Here is a 17,727-nt window from a genome sequence, read left to right on the forward strand (position 1 = left end):
TGTCATGTACAGTACTGATTCAGAGGACAATAAATAAATAAATTTGACCAATTCTGGGTCCTCATTGATTACTTATTTACATTAGCAAGACCATTCAGAAAGTGGCTTGTCCAGCAACTTAAACATTTTGCACAAGCAGGGAAATGGACAGGCCCTCAATGTGTTAGAAGAGAGGGAAATAATATGCAGCATCACACACTTAATAGCCATAAGACATTGGACAAGTCAAGTTAGAAATATACAGGCTGAAAGTCATTTCAAGGCATCCGTATTTAAGGCTACAATAATACACTTTACACTTAAGTATTTATGTAACACATTTCATAAATTTAAATATTCTTCAATGGAGTAAAAGCACTGATGCTGTAAATATGACTTTAGAGACTTTCCAAACGTATTGACCTCAGTGATAGTTTTTATGTTTTCAGGAAGTTTGTTATAAAGCTTAACTCCCATGTGGAAAGTACCTTTTTGGCACAGTGCTGTGCTGATTTGAGTCATATGTAAGTTTCTGTTTTGTCTGGTAAAGTGCTCATGTATATCACAGTTTTTTTGCAGTCTCCGGTTCTTGCCTATTACATTTAATTTAAAGAACAAAAGGGTTTCCATTATGTATACACATCGTAATGGAGGAATATCAGATTTCTTAAACAGGGGTATACAAGAGACCCTAGGCTTGCACCCAAACAAGATTCTAATGGCCCTTTTTTGTAGTTTAAAAGTGCTATTAGCTGTTTTAGAGTTTCCCTAGAAGGTGACCCCATATCTAAGATGAGAATGAAAGTACGCATGATATGCATTCAATACTGTTTTCTCACTACAGCATGATTTTAATGAACAAAGAAGGTAACATGTTTTGCTCAGTTCTGCATTGAGATATTCAATATGCTTATTCCATCTGATGTTACTCTGAAGCCAAAGTCCTAAGAATTTGGTTTCAGTATTTTTCTGGGCTTCCTTCTTTGCTCTTGCAACTGAGATCATGTATGCTTTATTATGCAATATGTAATGTTTTATACTGATGTGGCTAATGTTTATTGCTTGGTTGTAATGGAGGGCACCAACTTTTCCTCATTGCATATATGTGTGCATGATGTCATTAATCAGCTGCTCATCCCACCTTGCAGAGGTGCTCTCAGTAATGCAAGCACTAGTGCTCTAAGTACCAGTGCTTTGCTAGGTGGTCAGTGTGGCTGGTATACTGTTGCTGTTCACAGGGCCTGTCACTGTTTGTAAGTATGCGAACTGATGGTTTGGTACAGGCTATTTTCCAGGGTCCCTCTATTCCATATTTATTATTATTATTATTATTATTATTGTTGTTGTTATTATTAGTTTCTACCCCACTTTTATGGAAGATTAAGTATATACACCATGTGTTTCCTTTTCTAATTGACTATCTGCATTTAGGGGTTATGCCGATTCACTTGTGAAGGTTGGGTCTCCCTTGTTTCCTACATCAGTGTCTCTAATGACATAAAGTGTAATTAGTACTATAGTAATTGTCATTATTAGGGTTATGTGATTGTAATGTTATGACATGGGTCCGCTGGAGCAAATGGATAGTCATTCAGATGTTTCCTGTTTAGTTATACACTTCAGGATGTGGCTATAGCTCATGTAACCAGTTGCATTTCATTAAAGATTATCATACAGCTGTATGTGGTGCTCTTTTTGCAAAATGTGTATAAATGACCTAATGGATAACATCAGTATATCCATGAGCTTGTTTGCAAATGGTGCTGTTGTACACTGAGACGCACAATACTAGAAAATTGTATCAAAATCCAGGAAGATCTGCAGAGGATTGAAGCTTGGTGTGGTGATTGACAGTTGTCCCTCAACTTTAACAAATGTAATGTATTTTACACAAATAGCTGGAATGTCCTTTTATTGTTTGATTACACAATTGCTGAACAATCACTGAACGTAATCATAACCATTAAATATCTGGGAGTTTTTCAACAGAGCTTTAAAGTGGAACAGCCACAGGAAACTAATAACAGTAAAGACAAATGCCATGCTGAGATTTATTAGAAGAATTCACAACTTGTGTAGTCTGCCCATGAAGGAGGTAATCTACAAGACCCACATTTTACTTATATAGTCTGTCTGTAAACTGGAGAGTGATCACCGCTTGTGGTGTGGGAAATGAACATTTCCAGAAGAACACTACAGCTGCAACACAGGATGACAAAGAATCAATTTCTCCTCTAGCAGCATAGTGCTGCATGCCTTGATTTACATAGATTATGCTCATATGCATTTCTTGCATTAGTTATATTAGTTATGAATTCCAGTATGCTGTTCATGCAATTAGTAAAAAATAAAATCTCTCTGGCCATATATGTGCAATGCATCACAACTGATTTAAAAGGTGTTCCACAGAAACGACCTTGTGAAACTACCTGTAGTTACTGATTGTGGCATAGTGGGGTAGATAGAATAGGGACTCGCCAGCTTACTCTGCAGTCTGCAGACAGACTTTACTTAACTGACAGATTAAAACTGTGTGCCGGACCAAGACTCGAACTCGGACCTTTGCCTTTCACGGGCAAGTGCTCTACCTAAGCAAGACTCACGACCCGTCCTCACAGCTTCAATTCTGTCAGTACCTCATCTCCTACCTTCCAGACTTCACAGAAGCTCTTCTGCCAACCAGAAGAGGACAGGTCGTGAGTCGATCTTGGATAGCTCAGTTGGTAGAGCACTTGCCCGCGAAAGGCAAAGGTCCGAGTTCGAGTCTCGGTCCGGCACACAGTTTTAATCTGTCAGGAAGTTTCATATCAGCGCACACTCCACTGCAGAGTGAAAATCTCATTCTGGAGACTATACTTAAGTTCCTCCACAATCTGAGATCCTTATCAGGTAGGACTGATATAGGAAATACAGAAGAGCCTAAGAAGAGCAGCATCTTACAATATGGGTTTGTTTAGTAAAAGCAAAAGAGATGCAAGAGTTTAGCCAACACTAGTGGTGGGTGACTGAGGAGAGCACTGTGCATTGTGGTGTGGTTTAGTTCAAAATCCTAAGGTTTTACATTCCTGAAAAGAGTCAACCTATGTATTGCTTCCTGCTACGTATAGCTCACGAGAAGACCATGAAGGTAAAATGAGAAACATTTGAGCTCATGTGGTGACTCACAAACAGTTTAAATACATCCCATGTACCATTTGCAACTGGAGTAGGGGTTGATGGTTCATGAAATACCTTTTGCTATACACTGTATGTTCTAGCCACAAAAACACACAAGATCTGACAGACACAACACTTTATACTATATAAAAATAATTTGTTACAAGAAGACACTTGCCACTAAGTGGCTACAGATTTAGGCAACAGTATTTTGCAGAAAGAACATCATTTTCCTTCCAATGATTCCAATGCATTTTTTGTGAGCAACTTCAGATTTATTGAACAAGTGGGATACAACAAAGTCACAGACAACTCAGCTGAGAGTCCTAGTGTTTTGCTGGGAATTTTATGGGAAAACTTACATGAAGTATTTAGAAACCTAACTGGATAGTTGTTGACTGTAGAGATCTTAGTGTGTTCATTTCACCAGATGAAGAAATAGTGGTTTGCACAAGAAGCTTAAATAAATAGTTTTTCAGAGAGTATTCTTGTCTTCTTTTATGAGAAGAAAATATTTACCCATCTATCTTGCTCAGTTTAAAACACTTAGCAAGGATAATGAAGAATGTGATACGCTGAGAAACTGTAATTCAAACGCAAATGTTTAGATTTAGTTTTTTATTTGATATGGTCTATGATTAATACTTTGATTTTTCAGACACATGTAGATCTTACTCCAAATGTACATTTCCTGTCTGAGAAGTATTTTAAGGATGCAAGAATATATCTCCCAGATCGATGGCTCAGAGGAAATGAAAATACAAGTTATCATCCTTACCTGCTGACTCCTTTTGGACATGGTACAAGAACTTGTGCAGGTGAAGTATTTTTTCTGAAAATCTATTCTGTTTATCCAAAATCAGCTCATTAGTTGAGATTATGGACATGGTACTTTGTAAAATTTATAATTACTTCAGTACTGTGTCCTGTCAGATGTTTGCCACAAATGGATCTTTCTAACCATTTTAGTTCTTATAATAATGAACATATGAGAATCTGAAGTCAAATGCATATGAAAGTACTAAATATATGGATGGTGGAACTTTTTTATATTTGAAAACCTGTCGTGGAAAGTGAATAGTATTGAAAGGTTTGCGCAGTACCAAACAGTTGGGATCAGTAAGGGAAGTATATTCTAAAAATTCTATTTCTACCAAGATAACAGGAAATATTTTTCACTAGAAATATTAAAGGTCTAGTGCTGGAGAATGCTATTTTGTGTAACAGCCAGAGATTACAACACAGTCATGCAGCGTTTGTGACAGCAATTCTGTGTTGAGACTGCAAGAGATTCTTCAGATGTCTAATTTGAAAGGATTTCTTCCTTCATTAAAGGCAGAATCTTTCTATTACGATTTGTGAAAGTTGTCTACCTATTTAGTCTAGACAACTGTGATGAGTTTGTATTAACCTAGTACCAAAACATGGCACCAAGTTGACTTCTGTGTTTAATATCCTTGACAGGTGGATCATCATCAATAAATTCATATGCTCGCAGCCAAAGAGATACTGTGAAGAAGTTCAATGTGTAGCCCAATGTTTTTGTGTACAGTCTGATGATCGGGAATTACATGCCATTACTTCCCACCCCCCTTGGTGCCCAAATTACAGAGATGAACATTTCTTTCATTACCAAAATATACACTAGTGATGCCCAGTTCCTCTATTAATGCACTAGTGATTTTTCCTATACACACATCTAATGTGATAAAATCACAAGGCTTATTCAGAGTTTGGCAGATCACCAAACTTAAGTGACCCATACGTAAATTGAATTCTGCTCTTTGCATAGTGCTAATAGTGCATGTCAAGTTAAAGGTGTGTCAGATTAAGACTTTAATCTACATACCTGTCTTTCGTAGGTGCAGTACTACAAACCGTTCTTCTGAAAACACTTCATGGATCCACACTGAACTTAAACCTGCCAAATGATTCTCCTCATTTCTTCTGAATTCTATAGAGGTTCTCCCACGATTCTTAGAGATTAGTAACTCTGCAAAAATTGTTATGTTAGGAACTTTGGCTGCTGAAAAATTGTGAAATTGTTGTTACTGAGATCAAATTCTTCTATTCTTTGCAAAGTAACCAATACAGCTTACACTCCTCAAATGGTAGAAGAATTTTCTCTCGAAAATAACACTGGGAATGTGGAGAAGCCAAACTCCCCAACATACACATTCTTCTGGAGTTGCTAGGCTCACAGCATCAGGAGAGAGCTTCTACTGAGGAATGGATGAAGCTAGTGGTAGGATGAGGCTTTGAGCCAGTCCATGAAGTGTACCTGCAGTTTCCTCACAATGGAAGTATCCATGTTTAAGACCTGGTTCAGCTCGATGTTTTTATTTATGACAGACTCGGACTCATATTATAGATTTAATGGAAAAGAGGGAAGTTATGGTTTCATGTCCCATCAATGATGAGGTCATTAGAGAAAGAGTACATGTTAAAATTTCTGAAAGGATGAAAAGGAAATTATCTGTGTCCTTTTTGAAGGGATCATCCCCTCATTTGACTTAAGTGATTTAGGGAAACTATGGAAAACCTAAATTTGAATGAGCAGGTGGTAATTTGAAACCCAGTTGTTCTAAATGTGAGTCCAAAGTCTTAACCCCTATGGCACCATGCTCAGTGATTAATTAGTGTGCAATAGTGTATTAACTTGCAACTGTTCTCTAGAGAGAGAGGGGGGGGGGGGGGGGGGAAGGCCTCATTCTGATGAGAAGCCTTCTGCACATTCTCCCATTTCTGCCTTGTAAACAAACTAAATGCCTATGGAATAGGGGGTCAAGTATGTAACTGAAGTAGCATGACTCATAACCCACCTTCATAGCTTCAATTCAGAAAGTACTTTTTTCCTACTTTCTCAACTTCAGAGAAGCTCTCGTTTATTCCTGGACTAGCATTCCTGGAAGAAAAGATTTTGCCAAGGACTAACTTAGCCACAGTGTAGGTGTTATTTCCAGAATGAATCTTTCACTCTGTAGAAAAATATGCACTGTTCTGAAACATCCTGGCAGTGTAGACTTAGTGTCTTCTTAAATTACCTTCCAGTGGTAACATGCATTAGCAGCAAGAGTATTCAGAGCACCCTGAATAACAAAATAAAGGTCAACTGAAGAACCAAAGAAACTGGTACACCTGACTAATATTGTGCAGCCCCCCCCCCCCCTCCCCCAGCACACAGAAGTGCCGCAAGACGATGTGCATGGACTTGACTAATGTCTGAAGCAGTACAGGAGGAAATTAATGCCATGAATCCTGTGGAGATCTCTGAACAGAGAGAGAACCAGAGAAATTGACTAAGTTTGTACAAATGCTACCACCACTAAGTCTGACACAGTCAAAGTGGTGAAGTAGTAGTGAAGCAGAGTATACCAAAGCTTCCCGGCATGGCACCATTACGTTAATGAAGTCTGGTCCCTCAATGACATGGAGAGTGGAGAGGCATCCACATTGTAGCAAGTGATGTCATGGCGAAGTCTTTCTGTCACTGTTCACTGCACTGGAATTGACTTCTGGAGCTGGAGAGTGAGCCTAAATAATTGCCTCATGGAGTGATACCCATGTGTAATTGGCTCCAATCGATTTCAATGTAAGTAGGAAACTGTTTGGCCTGCACATGCTGATTGTAACTGCGTGTGTGTCCAGGAGTGCTGGTGGTACAGTCCTCTGTTGGTCTGGTGGTGCAGCTCACCAGCTTGAGTTTCTTGCAGCCTCTGGTCTGCTGGCGTGCAGGCATTGGTGCTGCTGCCTGATGTATGTTTGCTGGTAGCTGTTTGTGTCACCACAGCACTTTGCATTTTCCATTTCTGTATTCTTTGACATGGTAAGACATGTAATGTCTTTGTAAATTGAACTTTTTGTGTAAAAGTCCTTTGTTGTCCTTGCACTGTGGACTGAAAGGTGAAGACATTGTCAGTCATTCTCAGTGTTACACATTGCCAACTCACCATTGCTGCTATTAGATGGCACTGCTGACAGAACTGTAAACTGTGACCCTCCTCCCCCTTCACCCCCCCTCCTATTTCACAGTTGGCTCTTCTCCCATGTTGTCACAATCATATGGTGTACATGCATTTCCCTCAATCCCAGCCATGCTGCAACTACTCTGTTCATGATCAGAGCCTGAGCAGACACTTGAACTCAGCAAGTTGTTCAGCTCTGCAGTAGATGATACAAAGTGGAGTGCAATGTCCATTGTGAGTCCCTCATATGGGCCACTACTGTATATGATGGCATCACCTTACAAGTTGGTGTTGTGGATAATATGATAAAATCAAACAAAAAGAAGAGTACCCAATCCAACAACTATAAGATAATTGTATGTAATAGGTCAATGTAAATCAGCACTGTCACACAAAATGATGTAGCAGATACAATTAAAGGACTAGGAGACTCCACCCCCACAGGTATTGATGGCGACCATTCAACAACCTTAAAAAAGAGGGCTCTAAATGTAACTGAACCAGTTACACACATATGTGACTGCTCACTGTTTTTATTGTTGTTGTTGCTGTTGTATTCTACAGCACTAAGACTGGTTTCATGCAGCTCTCCATGTTATAGGGTTTGTCTGTAAAGTAATCATACTGGGTCTGGTATAAGGAATTTATTGATCCAGTTGGTATATACTATCTACATTCTTCAAACTAGTCTCCTTGGGCATAGATACACTGCTGCCAACGTTGCAAAGGTTCCCTGGAAGTCAGCTGCGGTAACCTCTTTCAGAGACTCCCTGACAGCTTGTTGGATGGTGGGAATATCATCAAAATGGTGACCTTTCAGGCATCTCTTGAGCTTTGGGGAAAAAAGTCTAGTGGGCTCATATTGAGGCTGTATGGTGGCTGCAGTGAGGTTCTAACCCCTATCTGGGCCAAGTAGTTGGTCTCAAAGAAAGTGGTGTGGGTTGGAGCATTGTTGTGGTGGAGTTCTGGGGGTTGGCATTCTCCAGTTGTTTCCATTTGAAGGCTATGTGCAGGTATTAAAGGTCTTCTTTGCAGAAAATGGCATTGGCAGTTTCTCCTGGAGGTACAAATTCCTTGTGGATCACCTGATGCTTGTCAAAAAAAGACAATGAACATTGTCTTGACCTTGGACTTCAATATTTTTGCATTCTTGGAGCTTCAAAAAATCGAGGTGTAACACTCCAAGCTTTGGCACTTGGTTTTGGGGTCATGTTGTCTAAATAGTCTGGTTCACTTTTTAACTGCTCCAACATCTTACAGAAAATGTCACCTCATCATTGTTTTTGCTCAGCTCTCAACATATTTGGCACCAGTTTCACACAAACCTTCAACATTTTCATCCAGACCACTTGTTGCAGAGCATCCAGATTGCTCCACATCTTCAGTGGTCTCCCGTCTGTTCTTGAACTCACTGAACCACCATAAAACCCGGGTCTTGACAGGGAGTCATATTTGCAAGCCTCCTTAACCATGGCAAGCATCTCAGAAGCAGTTTTTCCCAGGTGAAAGCAGAATTTAATTGTGTAATGCTGCTTCAGAGAAAGTTCCATTTTTCACATTTTCTGCCATGACAAAAATTCAAAAACAGCTTCTTGTGCCATGTGTGATCCTCACTGTGTCAGTGTTTGGATGCGACTGCCACCTGGTGTGTTGCGTAACTTAGATCTTCCACCACAAATCCCCCCACCAGGGAGCATGCTGCTGGCAACTGGAGTACTGTTCAGTGGCCAGTTTCTTTACTTTATGGACAAACCCTGTAGTCTAACTTGCTCAAGCCTTTTTATCTCTGCATAACTGCTGCAGCCTACATCCATTTGCTCTCACTTACCAAACTGACAGTTTCTTGATGCCTCAAAATGTGTCCTTCTTTTTGTCAAGATCATTTCAACCTCATCATCATCTGCTGAGCTAGCAAGCATATGAACTTGTACTACTATGGTGGATGTTGCATTCATGTCTATGTCAGCTGCTATAATGGATTCACAACACTGCTCATAGCAACTTTATCACATTCCTCTTTTCTTATTCATCATTAGACCTACTTCTGTATTACACCTATCTGATTCTGTGTTGACAGCCCTACCTTGACCAGCAAGTCTTGTTCTACCTGCCACCACACTTCACTACTTCCTGCTATACCTAATTTCAGCCTATCCATTTCCTTTTTAAAATTATCTCACCTACCTACCCAAACATTCGACACTCTGATCCAGATGTCACTTTTGTTTCTTCTGATGAAAATATCTTCTTGAATAGTCCCCATCTGGAGATCCAGATGATAACTATTTTCCTCCTGGTTATTTCACCCAGGAGGATATCACCATTAAGACATACAGAACAGCTGTGAGTCCTCGGGAAATATAATGGCTTTAGTTGCCCCTTGCTTTCAGACATTCGCAGTACCATCATAGCAAAGCTGTGTTGGCTGATGTTATAAGACCAGATCAGTCAATCATTCAGACTGGTGCCCCTGCAACTGCTAAAAACACTGCAGCCCCTCTGCAGCAGTCATATGTTTGTCTGGCCTCTCCACAGTTACTCTTCATGAAAGTGGCGAATTTGGACTGAGCAAAGGTTGGGAATTCGTATGGACACTGATAACCATGTAGTTGAGTGCCCCACAAACCACACATCATCATCATCATCATCATCATTTGTGATGTACTGAAAATGACTAAGGTAATTCAAAGTCATAAAAAAGATGGAAGATATAATGTAAACAACTACAAGCCCATTACAGTTTCCTTTTGCATTTCAAAAATATTTCTTAAAAATGTCTGTGACAGACTTACGGAATTTATAAATAAAAAGAAAATCCTATGTAATGAACAACAAAGGGTTCAGTAATAATTGGTCAACAACATTAGCTACTTATGAATGTAGTAAATGAATACTGAGTCTGACAGACATGAAACACAAAACAAAAGGAGTGTTTGTTGATCTACTGAAAACTTATGACAGGATGCACCCTAAGATTCAGCTGTCAAAACTTGAACAGTATGGTATTCAAGTTCTGTCCCACAGTTGGATAAGCATTGTCCTGAGCAGTCGTAAACAAGCAGTAAGCATGTAGCACAGTAATGTCTACCTTAAAACTATTTCTGAACACTTACCAGATTTGAATCTAATTAGGTATGGTATACCTCAGTGACCAGTAATGGGACCACATCTGTTCCTTTTGTACATTAACAATGTATATTTAAATATGAGTGCTCATGAAAGTATTATGCAGGGTGATTCCGCGATGATGTTACAAACTTTCAGGGATAATGGACAAGAGTAAATATACCAATTTGAGGTGGGGACCTTGGTCCAGAGATGACTGACTTGAAAGTTATAAGTGGAAATCATTCTGATACCTCTGACTGTGGTATACATGTACCAGTACTGTTGTCACTAAGACTGTAGGGTAGGCAATCCTGAGGAGCACTTACATGTAGAGGTTGAGATAGTATCTCAGCATATTGTGTGCTGGCCTCGGTGGCCGTGCGGTTCTAGGCGCTACAGTCCAGAACCGTGGGACTGCTATGGTCGCAGGTTCGAATCCTGCCTCGGGCATGGATGTGTGTGATGTCCTTAGGTTAGTTAGGTTTAAGTAGTTCTAAGTTCTAGGGGACTGATGACCTAAGATGTTAAGTCCCATAGTGCTCAGAGCCATTTGAACCATGGCATATTGTGTACTGACATGACCAGTCCTGGTGTACAATATATGTACTGTAGTAGACTGAAGTCTGTGTTTAGAGGTTGAAGTACTAACACTGATCATCACTAACCGAATCTAACAGCACCAGGTGATGGAATTTACAGGTATGATTTTCATGTATGGGTAAGCAAATGGAAGTACCAGAGAAGTGGAAAGATCGTACAGGACCAAATATTCACATAGAAGACTTCTGGCTCACACCACAACTTCTAGACTGTTCCAAAAATTATGTGGAACAGGGCAATTGGTATCACAGTAAAACAGCCAAGGATGACAGTTAATTACACGGACTCCCAATTTGCTTGCACAAGAGGATGAGACACTTTCAATCATTACCTGACCAGTTGCATGTAAAATGAATTTTTTGCAGAGTACTGTGCGTTGAGTGTTACAGTAAGTGTAGCTACCTCCCACAGAAAGTGCATACTTAGACTCCTGCTGACTTTATATCTCATGTCAAGTTCAGTCAATGTTTCTTGCATCACCTCACAGTCTATCCTCACTTTCTTGCATTTGTGCTTTTCACAGATGAAGCCTGTTTCACCCCAAAAATGGAATGCTAAATAGCCACAATAGTTTAAATAGTCACAATAGTTGTGTCAGGGTGAGAATCTCAATGCTACAGTTGTGAAGAGCCACCAGCACAGATTATCAGTCAATGTGCGGACAGGCACAGTCAGTGATTATGCACTGGGCCTGTTTCTTTTTTTCTCCCTGCTTAAGTGCACCAGTATACAAAGAGACATACTACCCAGGCTACTGGAACTGTCCCATTTCTTCTTCGTCACCAGATGTGGTTCCAACATGATGCAAGCCCACCTCACCTTAAACTGAGGGTTCATAAACAACTGGATCAGACATTGCCTGAAAAGTGTGCAGGTAGAGGAGGTCTGTTTCATGGCCAGCATATTTGCCTGGAGCTCATCCCCCTTGATTTCTTCTTGTGGGGCCATGTGAAAAGCCTTTTATGCAAGACACCTGTCGAGAATGAAGAGGATCTACTGACAAGAATTCTCATTGCCTATGACACTGTTCTAACAACACCAGGGATATTAAAATGGGTATCACAGAACTTTGATGATGCCATGCCTGAATTGATGCTTGGGGATGTCATTAGGAACAACTGTTGTAAAAGTAGTACCTTGTGAAACTTGTGCAGCAAATAAATTCATTATTACTATATTGTAGACTTAGGATTTTTGGTCCCTTTGCTATCAAGTTACAAGGGCCATTACTTGTCTGTCAACAGGAGAAATTACCTGAAGGTATCAGTGAGTATTCAGTGAGATTTCTGTAAGTCATGATAAGCATTTGGAAGTTGGGTCCCTTAGTTTGAGTGCTGTGCAAAGCTAAGGCATAACTTAAGCAGATCTTTACTTATACCTTTCTTCTTGGTCATTTCAGGGCTATGGTACCTTACCTCAAATTGATACATTTAGCCTTCTCCATCAGCCCTCAAAGTTTGTAACATTGTCACAGAATTACCCTGTATTTGTAGATGACATCAAAATTCCATGTCCGCCGCTCGTGGTCTCGCGGTAGCGTTCTCGCTTCCCGAGCACGGGGTCCCGGGTTCGATTCCCGGCGGGGTCAGGGATTTTCACCTGCCTCGAGATGACTGGGTGTTTGTGTTGTCCTCATCATTTCATCATCATCCAGGAAAGTGGCGAAATTGGACTGAGCAAAGATTGGGTGATTGTACGGGCGCTGATAACCACGCAGTTGAGCGCCCCACAAACCAAAACATCCAACATCCATCAAAATTCCATTAAAAGGGGACAGTAAACATGAATCACAACAATCAGTAAATAACATCACAAAACAAACTGACAACTAGGCACAGAATAATCAACTTATGATACACAGTAAAACAACAATCTCATTAAAATATTTCATTGCATTTAGAATATTTGCTACATCTGAAAGTGGAGTAGCTCCATGGAAGAAAGGTGTTTGAAAAAAGTGGGGCATCAGATTGTGCATTGCTAAATGTTGATAGAAGCAGTTGTCAGAGGACTGGCACAGGTGTAATTACATTTATCACTTTACATGGTCAGACACCACAGGTTTGCTTCTCTCCTCTATTAGGAGAATGATAAAATAGTTTTGTGAGAGCACGTGGTATATAATTCACCAAGAATTAAGTTGGACCTTTTCTGTAAAGACTTTGAAAGGGATCAAGAAGCAGTGTGGAATGTAGTGATTTTACAAAATGCTTACAGTGAATAGATTTGAAAAAGTAGAAAGGGGCACACCATTATGTTGGATGAAACTGTTACCTGAGACTGGTATCCAGAGAGTTTTGCTCAAAGTGTAAAATACCACCTTAAGCTCTCTGTAAAGGATGATAGTTCAGCATGAAACCTTAATGCAGCATTTAAAATAGGTTGAGTGAGTTGACATTTTCAATAAATAAGAAAGTAATAAAAATGAGGGGGATGATGGAGGTAACATAAGCAAAATTACAAGATGCAGTGCAGAATGGCTACATAGAACACAAATACCATTGAAAATAATTGACCTCTTAGAAATTTAGATCATTTCATCCCATTGTTAGCTGTCCATCACACAAACTTATTCTCATCAACATAAATAATAATTTGTGTGAATAAAATTGAAAAGAGAGGTCACAAGAAATTTGTTGGAGAAAAGGGGGGGGGGGGGGGGTGAAGAAGGATGGAATTTCCTGTCTAAGTAATGGTTGCATCTTTTGTATATTTTCTTTCACATTAAGGTTAAGTAAATCTGTAACCAACACATGGGCACTCTGGGACATTTTAAATGATAATTCGTAATGCTGGAGTTAGACTTAAAACCCATTGCAGAGCTTGTTATATTCATCCACTTTTTGCTGCTAGTTATAACACATTTCAGAGTTTGTTATATTCATCCACTGTTTGCTGCTAGTAATTTATGGAGATAGGTGAAGATCATATGAACATACTTTGGTTGTGGGGTTTTATTAACAGTAGTTCGTTTTGGTCTGCTAATGGGAAGAGGTCTACATGGTAAATGCTTCTGCTGTCATTCTATTTTTTAGCTGTGCATTGACATATATTTGTCTTTTCAGTATCTTCTTATACAAAATTCAGAGTGTGAAATAAACTATAAAATCACAGTACACAATGAAAATAACAATAATTTTCATGAATTAGTTCCACAAATATTTTTGTGAAAGCTCTCAGTAATGGAAATGGGTAAACCTCACACAGTGAATAAGCTGCAAAGAGTCTATTAACTTACGAGTACGAGAGCAACTTGTGTATCAGTATCATTGCTCCTTTATTCGTCCAACTCCTCATCTAACATCAGAAGGCAGAATGGACTATTAACATTTCACTCATAGAGTTCAATGTGCCCTAAACACTCCCAAATAAATTAAGAGATATATTCCTTTAATATCCTTAATCTTTTCCTTACTACCTCACCAAAAAGTTACTTCAAAATGTAGACAGACAACATGACTGGCACTGCAATTCTTAACCCTTCACCTGGCCTACAGGATGTCTATGTTCCTACAAATGATCCAAAGTGACACTCAAAGGAAACTCCTTTACAATTCACCTGCAAGTTAAATTGTAATTGTATCTCATTTTGGCAGATTTTAATGTACTAAATATGCTTGGAGCTCTTACTTTCCTTGTTTCAGAGATTTAGTGAGTGAAATTTGCACATAGTAAGAACATTTGGTGAGATGATGCACGTGGCAGAGTTTCTGCTTTTGCAAGCATTGTCTGGAGGAAATGTTCACATATTTTTTTATTTCATTGACCACTTGTAATTTGAATTCATTGCAAAAAGGGCAAGCTGGTTGCTGAAATATCATTGCAATCAATTAAATATTAAGTTACCAATATCAGATAAAAAGTGGGTATTTATTATCACTGAGGAGGCAGCTGCTTTATTCAAAGTAGCATCTTTTGTTGTAATTTACTTGATTAAAATTAGCCTAGTGATATTATATTATTATTAATAAATATACATGTTAAGCTTTTCCAATATGCTTTTCTTTTGTTAATGTATACTTTGACTCATTCCACATCCCTGCAGGTTGTCTTTCTTGGTGGGATCTATGAAACACAAGGATGAAGGGATGGGTGAAATCATACTAAACCCAGAGATAACTAGATTGAGTCTTAGCGGTGAAAGTATGAAGCAATTTGTATCATAAAATTCCAAGTTACCAAACTGTGCTCCAGTGCCTTAGATTCAATTCTAAAGCTCTCTCTCTCTCTCTCTCTCTCTCTCTCTCTCTCTCTCTCTCTCTCTCTCTCTCTCTCTCCCCCCCCCCCCCCCCCCTCTCTCTTTCTCATCAGCACCAAGATTCATTCATCATAGTTACACACACAAAGTACAGGGTGATTATAATTAAAGTTAAACTTTCAAAACGCACTAGAAATAACACCACTGGTCAGAATGACGTCAAATTGCAACAGAATATTATTGGAGAAGGGGGAAAACGTACGGCAGAAGAAAGAAAACAGTGTGAAAACTGACCACTAGATGGCTAAATGAAAACACCTGTCATGCTGCACACGACCCATTGAAGTTAGTATAAACATGCCAGGTACATGGCTTTTCCTCCTTTCATGTCTGTGACATTTGCCATGACTCTCTCAATGCAGGATCGCACTCAGCTTTTAAAGCTGTATTACCAGAATGATGACTGTGCACACGTCACTCTGCAGAAGTTCCAGACACCGAAGGGTTTCAAAAAAGGCATTGGTCTGATGACTGCCATGGGTATGGAGAAAATGATAAGGAAATCCGAATTTGGTGTGCAGCCTGGTAAAGGGAGGAAACAAATTGATTCAACATCAGTGGAAGCAGTGGCCACAGCAATGCAGGAGGAGACGAGTGGTGGTGTGCAAACGTGTAGTGCATGGACAATTGCCCGAACATTAGACATTGCTGTTGACCTCCCCCCCTGCGGGTTCTGGGGTTAGAATTGGCCTGCGGTATTCCTGCCTGTTGTAAGAGGCGACTAAATGGATTCTCACAAATGTGTTGGTCCCCTGTAGGGTTTGACCTCCATTCTTCAAACTTTTTCCAAAGAGTGAGCCAACTGGGGAAGGGTGCCTTACATGGTGCATCATGTCCCTTTCTCATTGCTGCATTTCAGTCCTACTCATTCTCCATCTCTTTGGCGAGGATACATTCCTGGGTGCGGTTTCTGCCATGCACTATGCAGTGTCGCATTCTGTGCTGACGACGACCCTGGACTTCTTTGCACCTGATATCCAGCATGGTAGCCAGTCTGTTGTGGTGGGGCCGCCATGTACCCTGTTGGTTGTAGCCCCCTGACAACCCCCTGATGCCTGCGCCGTTGACTCCCCACATATGCCAAGGAGTGGATGCCTATCTCCCTGGGGCATTGGGACTCCCGGCAACGGCCATCCTGCCAGGTGGCCCTTGCTGAGGCTGGGTGGCACCCATGGAGAGGGCCCTTGGTCGGTGTGGGTGGCATCACGCAATGAAGCGTGGTACATCATCTCTTGCTGGTGGCCAGCCACCATCAGCCTCTAAGCATTCGAGGGCTCACTTAGATGCACAGAAGTATGACCCCAAATCGTTCCCCTCCCTGGCCACACCTTGGGAGGAACGAAAGGCTAAGGATGGCAGCAATACTTATTTTCCCCAGTACCTCTGAATGTGAGTTAATGGGGAATCATTCATGTCAATGAAACCTCAGTTTTTTGTGGAGCATTTAGAGGACAAGTTTGGGGAGGTGGTTGGCTTGTCCAAAATGCACTCTGGGTCAGTCTTCATCAAAACAGCATCCTCTGCCCAGTCACGGGCACTCCTCACCTGTGACAAGCTGGAGGATGATTCTGTTTCCATCTCGCCCCATGAGAGCTCGAAAATTGTTCAGAGTCTTATATTCCATAGGGATCTTCTTTTGCAGTCTCACAATGAACTGCGTGCCAACTTAGAACGACGGGGCGTTGACTTCATCTGGTGCATCCATCGGGGCCTGAGGGATAATCAGGTTGCCACCGGTGCCTTCATTGTGGCCTTCGAGGCTGACAATTTACCTGAAAAGGTCAAGGTGATGGTTTACCACTGTAATGTGAAGCCATATATCCCTCCCCTGATGCAGTGTTTTAAATGTGGGAAGTTTGACCATATGTCTTCTTGGTCTACTTCCAGCGTCACATGTAAAGATGGTGGACATCCTTCGCATCCCAATACTCCATGTGCCCCACCTCAAATCTGTGTTAACTGTGGAGAGCACCATTTCTCTTGCTCGCTGACTGAAGGATTCTACAGAAAGAACGGAAGATAATGGAATGCAAGATCCTGGACTGCCTGACCTACACTGAGGCTAAGCGAAAATATGAGTGACTCCATCCTGTGCATATGACACTTACTTACACCGCTGCTGTGACAACAGGTCTACCATCTCCCATTTCATCACGTACAGTTGGCTCTCACAGCTGTCAGACTCCACCTGCCCCCTTGATGATAGGAGGGACACTTCCCTCCCTGTTGCACCTGCACCACCTACTTCAGGAGCAACACCCCCCCAACCATCGGGGACATCAGTCCTCACTTCTCAGTTGGAAAAGTGGAAGTCTTCTTCGGCTTCTCCTGCCAGAAAGGGGTCCGTTGGGTCACTCCCTTCCCGGGTTATGACCAGTGGAAAAGCGGACGCCCACCAGTGGCTGAAGCAATCATAGGTAGCTGGTCATAGGGCTTCATGGTTCTCCTCAGTCCCCGAGACTGACGCAGTGAAGTCCTCCCAGCCAGAACCACGGAAGGAACAATGAGAGAAGCCAAAAAAGCAGAAGCTATCCAAGAATCCAGACCTTTCGGTGGCACCCGTTCCACAGCTCTACATCTGAGGATGAGGTGGAGATTCTGGCGTCCGCTGAGGGCCTGGATCTCGCAGGACCTTCGGATACGATGGAAGTCGCTCACACA

The 17,727-nt window shown here is 40.9% G+C and overlaps 1 protein-coding gene across 3 annotated transcripts in view; it reads left to right on the plus strand.

The window, feature by feature from the left end:
• LOC126185173 (probable cytochrome P450 CYP44) overlaps positions 1-17,727 on the plus strand; it is a 244,453-nt gene that overhangs the window by 211,310 nt on the left and 15,416 nt on the right. For all 3 annotated transcript variants that reach the window (XM_049928016.1, XM_049928018.1, XM_049928017.1), the window contains one exon: positions 3,794-3,953. In XM_049928016.1, the coding sequence (XP_049783973.1) occupies positions 3,794-3,953 (160 nt within the window). The remainder of the gene's footprint in view (positions 1-3,793; positions 3,954-17,727) is intronic.

Source organism: Schistocerca cancellata, chromosome 4 (genome assembly GCF_023864275.1).
Source record: "Schistocerca cancellata isolate TAMUIC-IGC-003103 chromosome 4, iqSchCanc2.1, whole genome shotgun sequence".
Classification (NCBI taxonomy): Eukaryota; Metazoa; Arthropoda; class Insecta; order Orthoptera; family Acrididae; genus Schistocerca; species Schistocerca cancellata.